At 40.5% G+C, this 16,324-nt stretch overlaps 1 protein-coding gene across 1 annotated transcript in view; it reads left to right on the plus strand.

The window, feature by feature from the left end:
- Positions 1-13,123: 13,123 nt before the first annotated feature.
- Positions 13,124-16,324, plus strand: part of med16 (mediator complex subunit 16) — a 33,378-nt gene continuing 30,177 nt past the window's right edge. Inside the window, exons 1-4 of the mRNA XM_063200028.1 lie at positions 13,124-13,360; positions 13,518-13,649; positions 14,548-14,717; positions 15,949-16,230. Coding sequence (XP_063056098.1) covers positions 13,222-13,360; positions 13,518-13,649; positions 14,548-14,717; positions 15,949-16,230 — 723 coding nt within the window. The 5' untranslated portion in view covers positions 13,124-13,221. The remainder of the gene's footprint in view (positions 13,361-13,517; positions 13,650-14,547; positions 14,718-15,948; positions 16,231-16,324) is intronic.

The following is a 16,324-nucleotide window of genomic DNA, read 5'->3' on the forward strand; positions in this document are numbered from 1 at the left end:
ACGATTATTGATTTTTTGCAGATTTTTTTTTTAATTATAAGATGAAATATAACCAAGAATGAGTTATATATGGGATGAGCAAAATAAAATTAATTGTAATAATTATATAAAGGCAATAGCATGAAGCTTAGGTGGACAGATTTCTGGCCAGAAACACCTGCCTGTCAGTATGTTCTGGCTTCAAGGACGCTCTCAAAGGTAGGTCACTATTGCCACGATTAAGTCACGATTGAAATCACGACTTCGATTTCACGATTTTATCACGATTTTCAATTATTTTCGATTAATTGTGCAGCCCTAAATGCAACCATACATGCATGACTCAACAGAAATTCGTCATTCGTCACATTACATCTTCACAGTCTTTCAAACATAACACACTAACAAAAACACACATGTATGGACTTTATTCAGTCTTCTTTTAACATCATGTGTGAGTGTGTGTGAACAATGCAATCGCGGCACTATAGAACCATCATGACCACTGGCCATGCACTTATTTTCTGCTCATCACAAGCAAAGACTGTGATATGCCTGAGTTGGCCCAGTACCGGGAAACTTCTTGCTGTGTGTGTGTGTGTGTATTATCTTATATTACACTTTCACTTGTACTAGACTGTGACATTGTGAGAAATATTCACCCCTATCATACTTTGCTCACTGCCTGCTTTATGATAATTTTAGCTGTTGTCTTCATGCCCCTTACCAGGATCTATGTTGTACTTGGAATACAATGTACGTCTTATTTCTCTAACCTCTACACCACAAAACTATACATGTATCTGTCAACACTTATCTCTGGTCATGTAAATCTTGTCTACCTCAAGTCGCAGTATGTTTTTGCACATTTGTCTACCCTTACTTACAAATTGTGTTTTTGGCACAATTTATTATTTTTGTCCTGTAGTTTTTTTTTTAATTTATTTTTTCTCCCTGACTATTACCTGAGCTATTTGTATCTTGAAATGGCCAGGTGGGCATTACAGTATGTGTATGTGTACTCTGCTAGGCAGAGGAATCTGTGAGGTTTCTGCCTGCAGTGTTGCCAGATGTGTCTGATCAAATCCCGCCCAAGACGTTCTCAAAAACAAACCGCCAACGTTTGCAAAATTCCGCCCAATCTGGCAACACTGTCTGCCTGCTAGCTTGGTCATAGAGCAGTGGTTCTCAAACTTTTTTCTCTGGGGGCCACATTATCGTTCCTGACTGTGATCAGGGGCCGGGATAAATCATGTGGGCTGTATACTAGGCCACTGCCTGTTATAGCCATAATTCCTAGCACGGCAATCGCCATTACATGCTGAAGAAGGGCTCTGCCCGAAACGTTCGTAGGCGAATAAACAGAGAAAAATCTGAAGAGTGCTGTCCTTCGCTTCCTTCATTCATAATTTCTAGCACAAACTAGTTCATCATTACAAGTGATTTGAGTGAGTACTTCACATGTTTTTCAATTTGAAATACCACAGGTATTCCTTTTAATTTTTTGTGAGGATTGCTTCTTTGGGACAGTTCAAATGGTGAGATGCAGAGAGGTGGAGGGCCGGTCAAAGGGGCCTGGTGGGCCGCATCCGGCCCCCGGGCCTTAGTTTGGGGACCCCTGTCATAGAGAATCAAAGCAGAGAAATATTGTACGAGAACGGTCACTAGCTGGTGGCCAGGAGTGGCACTGCAGCTAGTATGTTCTCGCAGCCAAGTAAACAATGAATGGGTCCCAATGCAGCTGTATGCTTCTTATAATTGTATCTGCCTGTGTATTTTTCCCCTGGAAATAATGAAGTCGCTTTCGATAGATAAGAGTAAGTGAAAGCATTTGCCGACACGTTTGCATCTTGTCAAGTATTAGATTCGTGAAAATAACCCTTATTTAAACTATAGCAATGACATAACACGTGACAATCGACTTTATGGCACTTCGCCATTTGTTTTGTAGTTTTAAGTCTGACTTCAGATGTGTTTAAAGTTATGTTATGATTGTTGCAGACACCTGTTATTTATTGCATTTAAGGTGGTGGAAAAGCGGCATGTGTACATGGGGTAAAGGAAATGACTGTGCTCATCCTTAAGAATGTGGGCACCTTCAATTAACATGTTGCACGGCGGTGGCGGGTTTTGAGGCGTGTGACCGTAGATGTCTCTGCTAGGATCAGTCAGAGTAGGCCTACGTCTCTCGTCAGCTCTGGTCGTGAATAGTCGCAGAGATTCCTCAGCCAGCAGGTATTAGCCGAATGCTAGCGTGTTGCAGGACAAAACTAACACGTCTTTGGGAGAACAAAGCCATGTCAGGAACCTTTAATTTCACTTCTAATACAACTTCCATGATAAGGTACAGAATGTGCACACATCTTTACAAACCAGAGAACAGAACCGTCACAAATCCCTGCTGAGCCATTTAGCCCAATAGGCTCCCATTCATCTTTCACTTGGCTGCGTTCACCAACGGGGCTATAATGGGAGTCAATGGTAGATACCTTTCTCTTAGCTTAGAGATTCTCTGATCGAAGTTTATCTAGAGAGGTCATAACCATGCTAACTTCCGGCAATCGGTTGCTCTGGGAAAAAAATGGCGGCGGGGTGAAAATCGCTCGAAACACATAGAGATGAATGGGTGACATTTACTCAATTTCCATGTAAAATACTAAGAAATGTATTTCTGAAACAACGGGAATCTCTTCAGTGACTGGTGTATACCAAATCAAGCATGTTTCTGTAGTGAAGTATGCTACAGAATTTTTAATTAATTTTAGAAAAATACGATGATAAGTGATCAGGAAGTGGCAAAAGTGGGCAGAGTCTTCACCCCAGACGTTTGTATAGAAGTCAATGGGAGAGAGCTAAACTACGACCTTTATAGACAGAGATTCCCATAAAACACACTTATGACCTCTCTAGATAAACTTCGATCCTCTATGGCAGGGGTTCCCAACCTTTTTCAACTTGGGGCCCACTCGAAATTGTCAAAAATATTCGGGGCCCACCACTGACCCAATTAATAAATCAACTGCAACACACACCAAAATTTGATTATTATTTTTGGAAAACGATTTCAAGGCCCACTTGTAATACCTTCAGGGCCCACAGTTTGAGAATCACTGCTCTATGGCTTGGTCCAGAATATTGCAAGGAGCGACCCTCAAAGTAACACCCGTAATCCTGTGGCAGCAAACGTTAAGCAATATATGAAATTAGGCATTTAATATGAAACTATTACAGTATTACTAGAAATGTATTTATGAGCTCTATATTTTTTAACCTGATAGTTATTATTCATTTATTCTGACTTCGATGGCAGCTACAAGTTGGATTCAAGCTTACATTCTTGGGTTCTTTTTTTAACCATGCATATTTTCACAGGCTTTTGTCTGAGCACAATCTGGAGACGACAACCTTTTTGACCGAGGCCATATCTAACAACCCGGAGTTCAAAAAAGAACGCAAAGACACTATTGAGGGTAAGCGTCAACTTTTAACACGGCTCTAGGACAGTGTTTCCCAACCTTTTTCCAACCTTCACGTACCCCCTAAGCCTCTTAGTTGTGCCATGAATACCCCCTAATTCATGTTCTATTTCGCTTTCTCTGTCCTGATGTGACTGCTCCATACATTTGTTATAATAGTAACATTTTTCCAAGTACCCCCTGCAGTGTGCTCGCATACCCCTAGTGGTACACATACCCCTGGTTGGGAAACTCTGCTCTAGGACATGTTTGTTTGTTTTACCATTGCTCATTTTATTCTTCCTGTTTTGTTTTGTGCTTAGGTGCATGTAAGACATACTTTGAGAGTGTGCGGAGAAACTACAGATACAGCCAGCCTGAGTACGCATCCAAGGCGACAGCAGCGAGGCTGTCATCCAAATTCCGCTCCAGGAGGAAGAGGGTAAGATTAGCCTAGAGTGCGGTCACTATAAGTGCGTTACAATATGCAACCTTTCCTCCTCCACGTCTGCTTGTTTCCTCGCCCCGCGTCCTGGCCCCTCCTCCGTGGAGAAAACGATAAAGTTTCCCAGCTGTCAGCCTAGCCACAACAACTTTTGAGGGACTGTTTTTCATTCACCATCCCAATTGCAAATGAGAAAAAGAGTTTACAATTGAGCTTTTGCAAGATATTGAAATATAATGCTGTTGTCAGTGATGTCATCATGACATATTACTTCCTGGTACGAGGAACCAAGCACAAGTGGAGGAGGCAAGGCCGCATATTGTAACGCACTCTATGTTACTTTTTGTAAAGGTGCACTGCGTAGGATGGTGGCCAGAATAGGTATTGCAACTACGTTGTTCATTTTAACTGTGCTGCCTGTAGCCAAATTTGATCTTTTCATGAATATTTTCTAAATAATAAGCTAATATTTACTAGTAGGACCAAAAAAGTACTGTATGTTTTGCAGCTAAAAATGTCTGTTTCTGGTAATTTGAAAATAGCAAACATGAGGAAGATCCACGTTTTTATGTATGAAGTCATAATGAATGCTTGGAATTTGATGGTGGTGGTATGTATTCGTGAAAGGCAACATTTGTGAATGAGCAGCATGAATTTTGGAAAAAAAATAGTGCACAGCTATTACCTTTAGCACCTTTAGTCAGTGTGTCAGTATGCAGCGCATTATTACCTTCGCCGAGACAAAGTCGGCGAAGGTTATGTTTTGACCGCTGTGTATTTATTTATTTATTTATTTGTGAATATGTTTGTTTGTACTTCGTATAACTCAGACAGAACTGAGACGATTTTTATGAAATTTAGTGGGATGATTGGTCATGATGTAGGAGCGGGAAAGGATCTGCACACTGCTTGCCAAAGACTTCATTTATTAGGAGCAACGTTTCGATCATAGATCTTCTTCAGGCATCTTGTGATGATTGATGATCTTGTCATGATTGGTCATGACCCAAGGAACAATCGATTAGTTTTTGGGAGTGATTGGGTCAAAGGTCAAAGGTCACGGTCACGAAAAGGTCAAAAACGTAAATTGAGCTGATTTTTATGAAATTTAGTGGGATGATTGGTCATGACCCATGGAACAATCGATTACTTTTTGGGAGTGATTGGGTCAAAGGTCAAGGTCACGAAAAGGTCAAAAATGTAAATTGAGGCAATTTTTATGAAATTTAATGGGATGATTGGTCATGACCCAAGGAACAATCGATTACTTTTTGGGAGTGATTGGGTCAAAGGTCAAGGTCAAGGTCACGAAAAGGTCAAAAAAGTAAATTGAGCCGATTTTTATGAAATTTAGTGGGATGATTGGTCATGACCCAAGGAGCAATCGATTAGTTTTTGGGAGTGATTGGGTCCAAGGTCATGGTCACGAAAAGGTCAAAAACGTTTTTCTTTGCCAAGCACTATATGCCATAACAACGTGTGCATGCTGAATTGAATAAGAGGTCAAGACTGGGCCAAAAATGTAATATTGCGATTTTTATGAAATTTAGTGGGATGATTGGTCATGACCCAAGGAACAATCGATTACTTTTTGGGAGTGATTGGGTCAAAGGTCAAGGTCAAGGTCACGAAAAGGTCAAAAACGTTTTTCTTTGCCAAGCACTACACTCGCCTCCAAAAGAGTTGTCGCCTATCCATCTGTTTGGAATAACAGCTAATAACCTGACTTTCAATTAATCACTTGGCTTCAGAAGTCACTCATATGAAAGCTACAACCCTCCCGAATGAAAATGTATGTACAAAAATAAATTTCATGCACCAACGAAAGATTGACCCTTTATTGAACACAGACAGGGCAGATTTTCACAAGACAAAAGTTTTGTCGCCTATCGAACATAATGTGAAAATGAGCAGATAAGTCACTTCAAAACACTTCAAATATGCAGATTGGGTGTCATACTTAATCACTGAATCACTCACACCTCTCCAGAAAATCAACTTTGGCCTTAGGTGTATGTTTAGGGTCATTGTAATCATGGAAAGCAACACAATGAAAATCAATGGAGTTCAATGAGAGATGGTGACATATTCGCTATTCGTAGAGCAATACATGTTTAACTTCATGATTTAATCAATGATAAAAGCCCTCAAACACCTGCAGCATGCATGCAGCTCCTCATAAGAGCTGCATCCGTACCATGTTTCACTTTATGCACCTTTTCTCTTTTTTCATGTTCTTCATCTCCAACACCATATAGTTTTGATGCTATCAGTTCTAAAATGGTTGATCTTGGGATCTTGACTTCAGAGTATGAGTCCCATTAGCCTTCATTTTTGTCAGAATTAGGCCTGACATACTCTTGGCTGGCTTTTTTGAGACAGGACAGTGGGAGAGACTTCTTTGGTGTTAAAGGTGAAGAATTTGGAAAAAATACATGGTGCCTAAAGTCAAGGGTCAATCTTCCTTTGGTGCATGACATTTTTTTTATGTACATTTATTTTCATTCGAGAGGGTTGTAGCTTTCATATGAGTGACTTCTGAAGCCAAGTGATTAATTGAAAGTCAGGTTATTAGCTGTTATTCCAAACAGATGGGTAGGCGACAACTCTTTTGGAGGCGAGTGTATATGCCAGAACAACGTGGGCATGCTGAATTGAATAAGAGGTCAAGACTGGGCCAAAAATGTAATATTGCGATATTCCGGTCCGATTTAAATGAAACTAACACCAAAATTTGGAGCTTGTTATGCCCCACACTCTGAAGATGGTCATAAAAAAATAAGTGGTGTAGGCGAAGGTTTGCGCTCTATTGAGTGCCCGTTCTAGTTGACTATTTGTTGGTCATTTCCACTAGCCAGGCTGTGCGCTCCTAGTGACGCAACACTTTCAGCGTTGCAACTAGTCAGGTCAAGAGCAATGCAAGTACTTTCTGAGTTCCCGAAAATACGGGAACTCCTCCCACTTTGTTGGTAAGCAAACAACCATAAGCAAACCAATGGAGGCGGGTCAACCATGCAGTTTGGGAAATGTTCATTGTTATGCTCTTGGTCAGACCAACAAGTCTCGAAGAGATTTGAACGTCGATGGTAATCGGGCTACATTTCCTTCAGCTCCTTGTCGCGAGACGTAGTGTCCTGAGGGAGGGTGAGGCTGAAATCTTCAAGAGTGCCACCGTAGACCTGATGTCGGATGAAGAGGATGGCGTCGTGGACGGTGTCCATGGGTGGATTGTTCGACCCCCAGCTAAACGCAGCCAAGAGCTGACGGAGCTGTGTGCTGTGCTACAGACGCGGCTGGAGGCCAATCCCAAGTACATGGAGACCCACCGCATTAGACTGAAGCCGAGTAAGATGAGCCTTGTTGGTTACATACCGCCATTCAGACATACCGTCATTCCGACATTGACTTTTTATGGCAAAAAAACATTTTTTCAGCTTGCAGGAACTGTTTTCAGACCCTACATGTAAGGGCATTTGGACCGTGACAAAATTAGACACTAAATTATACACTAATCCTGTAATTGCGCTTTCACTCTCTCCACTTCCGCTCATGTAACAACATTGTTGCGAATGTCAATTGAGTTAGAACGTTGTTCACGCTCTTTTACGTACTTGCAACAATGTTGAAATGGCTTGGAATGACAATTAAATACTGTCGGAATGGCCGGTTGCCCCCAGCCTTGTTGTGCTCAATGTGACTTTTGATCATTAAAGGAGAACTTCTACCAATTTCAATATGCTGTTGTATTGCTCGCGTTACCCTTGGCTTGTCAGTACCCGGTAATGCTGCTTTTTTTCGGCTCAACCCTTTCCGAGATCTGAGCTATTCTAATGGGGGAAGACTTTGTTTACATTAAAAACCTTCTTAACATAGGCCTATTCCAAATATTATCCCAAAGGGTATCAGTGTTTTTTTTGTTTGTTTTTTAATGTAAACATACTCTGCCCCCATTACAATGACCAGGATCTCGGAAAAGGCTGACGGAAAGAAAAATATTCTCAGTACTGACAAGTTCAGGATAGTGTGAGCATAACAACTGCATGTCGAAATTGGTGGAAGTTTTCCTTTAATACTGCCCTACAAAGGCAAAGTGCAGTAAGTATGTCAACACTGAAGCTGAGAAAAGGCCTTCAAAGTATTGGTATGAGGTTGGATATTGTAGTTAGTGCAAGTTTTGCGTTTCAATATAGTATCTCTAAAACTGGACGCATTTGGACCATAAGGCTTTGTCACAAGATATAGGTGGTATTATGAAGACCATTTTCAGTCTAAACCAGGGGTATTCAATTAGATGTCAACGAGGGCCAGTTATTCAAATTCCTCCCAGCAAAGGGGCCGAACTATACGTATGTATTATGGTTGCAGACTGTCAATGAAAAAAATACGGAACACTTCATTGAGGTGGGGGGTCCTACCCCGGTAAGTTTTGTATTTCTTAGATATAGTTTCCTGCATATTAACGTCCGTTTCCGCTCAATACGGAACCCGTACTTTTATCTCTAAATACCGAAAAACGATTCTGTATTTCAAGGGGCTTGTGGGGGGCCAGAACTTTGCCATTCAGGGGCCGCATCTAGCCCCAGGGCCGCCATTTGAATAGCCCTGGTCTAAGCCCTGGTCTAAACTCAATTTTGACAGAACATGTAGTTACTGCACTTTGCCTTTCCTTGCACGGCAGAATAGATTCGCCGTGTGAATATGCAGTGCTCAAGGTCAATTTTCAACAAACAAAAACACAGTACAATACATACATAAAAAACAGACAGAGACACTCTTATAAAAGACACTTATAAAAGACACTTGTACCAGTGTTTCCACAAGTGTTTCCACAAGTAGAGACTGGTATCTCACAGCACTGAGCACAGGATTAGACAGCAGCATAATAACTTGATTACATGAACCAACCAACCTGCAAATAAAGAAGTATTGATTATTTGTTGGTCATTTCCACAGCTCCTCGAAGGGAGGCGGAGCAGGAGGGCTGATTCAGGATGCTGAGGGCAGAGCCATCCGAGCGAGGCGAGGTTGGAGGCTGATCTGAAGAAAATGTCATGACAACCAGATGTGTTAAAAGTTGTTGTTTTTTTTTAAGTAAAAAAAGAAACACATTTTCCTTTCAACACGGGTAACTTCTGAGAGTAAAAAGACTTTTTTGTCCTTGTGTTACTTTCTCTAAGCTGATTGGATGAAGTTTGTTGTGGGTTCTTGTTAAAGTGATATTGTCCCATTTTTGGAAATAAGCTTATTTAGCACCTCTCCTTGAGTTAAACGATAGAGTTGTACCGCTTTCTCGTGTACTTTCAACCGTTTTCTGAGTATGGCAGTGCAAATTTTTACCTCCAAGCTAGCAATTTACATCGAGTCTTATGAGACCTGCTGGCGGCTAACTGGTTTCATAGGACTCAATGTTAACTGCTAGCTTAGAGGTAAAATTTGCACTGCCATACTCAGAGAACGGTTGAAAGTACAGGAGAAAGGCACAACTCAATCATTTAACTCAAGGAGAGGTGTTAAATAAGCTTATTTCCAAAAATGGGACAGTGTCACTTTAAGTTTTTAGTGTTTTTCAGTAGCAACACATTCCATCTACCAGGTAGATTAGGTCCAATGGAGTAATTGGTTTAACTGCTATGTAATGTCATGTGCTAGTGTTGTACTAACACCACATGTTTTTTTTACTTTTGACACCTGATCACGGTAGAACGGTAGTGTGTAAATAGTTTACAGTCGTGTGTATATTTTGTGCTGTGTACATTAAAATCCCTTTCTTTTTTTTAATACAAATTCCTTTCAATGTTCATTTCCTCCATAAAGTCATGTCATTTGTGGTATACAGGGTTCGAGTTGTAGGGGGCATTTTTTGAAGTGGGTATACTGTATTTATTTGTGCTATTCTAAATAATGGATCAATCAATTTTAAGTGGGTATACTGAAATCCCTGAAATTTTAAGTGGGTATACTGTGTATACCTGTGTTTTACGTAGACTACACCACTGGATATAGGGTGTTGGGCTTCATAGATCACACCCTGGATAAAATGTGCATGACCTGGAATGCTTAAATCTGATTCATGTTCAAGGTTTTCATGTTCATAAAGGTTGGTGCTGGAAAATATGCATAGCATATCATATGTAAAGTAGCGTAGTAGAGTATCATTTATTAATAATCCCAAGTGAAATTAAGGTGTCCAGTACCATACATATACACACAAAGTCCGTATGCATAATCTAAAGAAGAAGTTGGGGGTCAAGTATCAACTGAAGAGCCGGGAATCCACAAGTTGCCCACTATGTGTGGCCACACCCCTCTTAACACTCTCTCTCTCTCTCTCTCTCTCTCTCTCTCTCTCTCTCACACACACACACACAGTGGTACAAAAAGTGATTGTACTACTTCTGTATTGAAAAACAGTCAGTGCAATAACAAGTCCTAGCTAAAGCAGAGTAGTTGTTCCGGCGTTGCATTGGTGAGGTCACACACTGATGTTGGTCGAGAAGGCCTGGCTCTCAGTTTCCGCTCCAATTCATCCCAAAGGTGTTCGATTGGGTTGAGATTAGGACTCTTTGCAGGCCAGTCAAGTTCATCCATACCATACTCTGTTATCCATGTCTTGCTGTGTGCACTGATACACAGTCATATCATGTTGGAACTGAAGAGGAATCAGGCAGGCAGTTCTGAAGGCAAAAGGGGGTCCAACCCAGCGCTAGGTGTTCCTAATGAAGTGGCCGGTGAGTGAATATACTAGTATGTACCCGATATATGTCTTTGGTTTCCTACGATTTAGCTGTGTGCGTGAGTGTGTGTGTGTTCAGCAGCCACCAAAATTATTTGTCTGGTTAAGAAGTTGTTAACTTCTATTTGAAAGTTTTAGTAGCCCATATGAATAAGACATTTATTTAATAGTTCATTCATACCTTTAACTTTCAATTTGCAAATAAAATGCGTGCCATCATGCACATTTACCATATGTAAATTGTGTTATTTGTAAACTTGGGGTTTTATCTATTAGGCCTAGGCTGCTGTTTTTGTTTTAGTGCTCGTACTAGTAATGGAATCCCACCCGTAGGCTACCTCTCCCTACAACTCCATCCATGGCTGCAGTGCACCTAACATGTTAAGTGGGTGTTTCGAAAGAAACTACATAAAACCAAATTATTATTATTATTATTATTATTATTATTATTATTATTATTACCTGCAGCCTCCCATTCAACTTTTTAAAAAATGAAATTCTTAAAGGGACATGTGCAGGAAATGGTCAAAAAAGGTACTGCAACTATGCTGCTCATTGAAACTGGGTTGGTTTTCAAATTTGATATTTACATGAAAGTTTACTATGTAATAAGCAAATATTTTCTTGTATGGTCCAAGTAGGCCTAGAGTCATTTTTGCAGTTAAAAATGGCTATTTTTGGAAATTCAAAATGGCGGACCATGGAGAAGATCCCCCGTTTCATGTATGAAAAGTGCAATTTTTCCAGTCATAAGGAAAACTTAGAATTTGATGGTGGTGATAAGTATTCATGAAAAAGGTAACATTAGTGAATGGGCAGCATGAATTCTGGAAATAAACAACTAAAAATCTCACACAGTGTCCCTGTAACTTTTATTAGTTGCTGTATGGTATCAAATATCCATCTGTTCAACTCATACATCTGTCTTAAGGGCTTATTTTACTCCCCTTTTTCATATTGTATAGGCCTACACAATTTTAATGTCAAATTTATATCATATCCTCCTGACTACCAGCAGTTCATTTTTGTCCTCTCTAGAGGACATTTGTAAACCGCAATATCTCTCACCCCATACACACTATTGAGCTAACTCCCGATGGCTTTCCAATGATACCATGTGTGTAGGGGTGGGGTTTTGGGAACTTCCTATTTCTTTGCAAGGAAAATGTTGTCCATTAAAAATAGGTCGCTTTTGGCTAAAGGGAAAGTAAATGCATAATACTTTAAAGTGGGCAATTATTGTCTTAAAACATAATCTTTATATGTTATTTCAATCTCTTCAGAGCACAATTAAACCATTTCTAAATTAATGTAACATTATTTAATTCCCATATTTAGGCGTTAAAGAAATGTCCTCTAAAATGGACATTGGTAGTGACATCTTCCATTTTGTTAGTATTTTTCTAGTCAGAAAGTCAGTATCAGAATCAGAAGGAGAGACACTTTACAGCACATTATTGATAAATAATCCTAGATGTGATGTTTGAGGAAGATGCTGAAGATTCATAGACCTCTTACGATTTATTTCAAGCAGGAAAAGTAGAATCAGAACAAGCAGAACGTTTCCTATTGATGCATTTGTCGCCCCATGTGGAGCATGACTCTGATGTGTGTCTGAACTTTGCAGGACAATATTTCAACCAAAAATGTAATTAAGGCTAAATTAATCCTATAGACATGAATACATGTTGGTTCCAGAGATAATAACCCATATTTCACACATTAGAACTATAAAATTAGTCAACTCTGGTGAAAGTTCTCAGTTGAGGGACCACATGTCATTCAAGCTTCAACTGCAAGTCCAGTTGCTTAAAACAAAATTGCTTTGACTTGAGATGACCTGCATGAATGATAATGGTCACAGGCACATCCAGTTTCCACCTCAAACCAATAAAACACTCATTGTAAACTCATAAATGCTCAAATTTACTAATTATTAAACTGATTGTTATGCTTTTTCATCCAGATTGATTGATAGCAATTAAGGTACATTTTCAATGTACGGCCTTCCAATGTCCACTGTAATGGACACATTAAATCTTTAAAATAAAAAATAAAAATTCGAAAAAAATGTTGTCAATCTCATTTTTTGCCTTCAAACAATTGGGGGAGTAAAAAAAAACAAAGATTTTTGAACTTTTTTTCCCCTGGTAGTCAGGAGGATATTTGAGATAAACATTGCGTCGGCCTTATCACAGGTTATCTGGCGACATCTAGCGTCCTGGTGGGTTATTGTAGACTATACTAGGGATGTTTCTCTCCTTGATAGTGTGTGATAACGGTACTTTGGTGATTTGGTGTTTATTTGTTTGCATTTTGGTTACTAGTGGCGATGTGTATGCATGGCTTGTATTTACATGTATTTTGTTTACTTTGACATTTTGATGTTTTACAACAATCACTTTGAAAAATTATACTTTATTTACTTTTATTTTGAACAAGAAAATCCGAGTGGCAGCCATGTTGAAAATGTTGGTGGTGTTGCTTGCTTCACGCATCCGAGGTGGAAACAAATGAATAGTTTGTGTTAGTACCCGTGTGTAGTTTATGAGATAGTACATTCGTTCTTAACGTCAGCTTGACTTACAGTCAACGTTCATGAATAGATCATGGAAGTAGGATATGTTTGCGAGTGGGAGAAGCGACCAAAGAGCAACCATTGCCCCACAACTCCGCTGGTTTGTGCATGGTCATGTAGAAACCTCATCGCATTTACCACCGACCTGAAAAATGAGGAGGAGGAAAAAGGTATTGCCCCCAAACCTTAAATCTAGATATTATTTGACATTTTTATCAATACTTATAGCTATGTGTGTGTAGCCCGCCTGGGGAGTGTTTGCACCTGAAGTTGTTGCGGAAACAAATGAGTTTTGTGATGCTAATTTTGCTTCACTGGTTATTACAGCAGCATCAGCAGTGCCTATTACAGATCTCAGTCGTATGGTTCATATCATCGATACGGAGCATCCATGGGACGTGACCTCCATCAACTCCGGTCACTCAGAGGTGATCAGTTGCCTGGAGTGGGACCAGTCTGGTAAGTGGAGCAGCAGCACATTCCCTTGTGTAGTCAATTAACTGTCAGAAACTCTCCATGTCATTTCAATCAATTAATGTGTCAAAGTTTTCAAGTCCACAAGATAGACATTAGGCCTAGAGTACATTACATTACATTTAGCAGACGCTTTTGACCAAAGCGATTTACAAGTCCAGAGTGTGGGGACAGACATTCAAGCAAGTGCAGAGTGTGGGGTCAGCACGTTACATCAGTACTATACAGTAATGTAGAAGAGATGGTAGGAAAATAGTGGAGGACCTATTAAGTGTAGTACAGGTTAGTAGGCCTACCCATCATAAGAGATGGGTAGATGCATGGAAGCTCTCTCGGAAGAGAGACCTTGTAGAACATGCATAATTGCACAGACATCGCGTCTACCATGTTCAGAACAGTCTTTAGGAGTCTTTGCAAACATGTACAAACTTAAAGCTTTCGCTCAAAAATCACTTCGCTTCACAAGTTTAGTACGAGGATGGGATAAGGAGTTTTACATGCGACTCATTATCATATAATTGACTTTGATCCATATGGGATGGTAAATGGGAATCATTAATGCGCTATTGCTCAAGGAGCACGTGTGAATGAATGAATGAGTGGTTGGATGATTGCTAAGGTGTAGGTTTGGCTTCTAAGGTATGCATTTTTTTCATTATGGTTGTGAAAAAAGAGGTGGCGTCAAGCTAGGTTTATCTGAAAAGTGGTATGGACATGCCCCCACCATCCCTACCTAAAATTACACCCATGCATGATTGGATGGCTGGATGAATGATTAATTGATTAATTAATTGATTGATTGATTGATTGATTGATTGATTGATTGATTGATTGCTTGAATGTAAGTATGAAACGTGTTGTGTTGCCACCATGTGATCCTCAGGGTCTCGGCTGCTGTCGGCGGACGGCGACGGGCAGATTAAGTGCTGGGCCATGACGGAGCACCTGGTGAACAGCTGGGAGTGCACACACACCAGCAACATGGACCGGGACCCCATCGTCGCCCTCTCCTGGCTGCACAACGGAGTCAAGCTGGCCCTCCATGTGGAGAAGGTGGGTGCAGGACACACACACACACGGGTCAAAGACGTCCAAAAAGGAACTGTCATTCAGTGTAACAGATACCTTCAGTAAAAAAAAAACATGATTTTTAAATTGTTTCAAGTGAATGGATGACAGCCGAGGCTTTCATGAATTCACTGGAAAAAAATAAAATAAAAAGAGTCATGTTTCTTACAGTTACAGTCAGCAGAAGGTATTCGTTTCGCTTGTTCTTTTATTTTCTCACCAAGTGAACGTTTTCCAGCTACACACTATTCATCATCAGACTCAAGAGCTCAGAGTCAAAAGATCATTCAGACTCCACACACACACACACACACGCATGTATGTGATGATGTATAATTCTCTGTCTCTTTGGATGCAGTTAACCCTATCCAGACCGGGCTTTTTTGGCATTCCTCGGACCGGGGGGGGCTCTTTTGATTTTATTGCCCAACATGTCACCTTAATGTATTTTCCATCTAACTTGGGTAATGCACATCAATTTTGGTTATTATGTGCATCAGACCACTTCAAATGTTCACAAGCGTGTCTGATGCTAATGGAAATGTAAAAAATATGAAAAGTGATGATGATGAGACTTAGATCAGTGATTTTTGGTCAGGCGTACCTGACAGAAAACCGTTGCCATGGCAACAACAAAAAATGATAAACCTAATCTTGCTCCCATTTGTGAGTGGAGTCTGAATGCTCTTTTGACTCTGAGCTCTTGAGTCTGATGATGAAGAGTGTGTAGCTGGAAAACGTTCACTTGGTGAAAAAATAAAAGAACAAGTGAAACGGGGCATTCAAATTTGTTTTCATGATTATCTGACCCTTTTGTCCCGCACCTCTACCTTACTTGACAGGATATATAATATAAGTATCATGCAATGTGTAAAGTAGAATGCAATGCGGATACCACCTTTTTCTCTACCAAACTAAAAACTAATTGAAGACGCGCAAGAAAGACGTAAACTTGCTATTCCATTCCTTTGATCTTTCACACATTTATAGGGTGTTTTATGTTCCTCTTGACAAAAACAACATTCCAGTACATCCACAAAGTAGCAGTAATGTATCTGTTAACCTGCTCTGTGTGTTTCTTTCTTTCTTTCTTTCTTTCTTTCTTTCTTTCTTTCTTTCTTTCTTTCTTTCTTTCTTTCTTTCTCTCTTTCTCTCTTTCTCTCTTTCTTTCTCTCTTTCTTGGCTCTCCTCCTCCCCATCCCCATTGCCATTGCAGTCTGGCTCCACCAACTTCGGTGAGAAGTTCTCCCGTGTGAAGTTCTCCCCGTCGCTGACCCTGTTCGGGGGGAAGCCGATGGAGGGTTGGCTGGCGGTGACGGTGAGCGGGCTGGTGACGGTGTCTCTGCTGAAGCCCAATGGCGCCCTGCTCAACGCCAGCGAGACCCTGTGCCGGCTGCGGGGCCGCGTGGCGCTGGCGGACATCGCCTTCACCGGCGGCGGGAACATCGTGGTGGCGGCCACGGACGGTAGCAGCTCCTCACCCGTGCAGTTCTACAAGGTGAGGACGAGTCTTATTATTATTATTATGGTGTTGTTATTATTATTATTATTGTTATTGTTATTGTTATTGTTATTATTATTATGATCGTGGT

Source organism: Engraulis encrasicolus, chromosome 6 (assembly GCF_034702125.1).
Source record: "Engraulis encrasicolus isolate BLACKSEA-1 chromosome 6, IST_EnEncr_1.0, whole genome shotgun sequence".
Taxonomy (NCBI): Eukaryota; Metazoa; Chordata; class Actinopteri; order Clupeiformes; family Engraulidae; genus Engraulis; species Engraulis encrasicolus.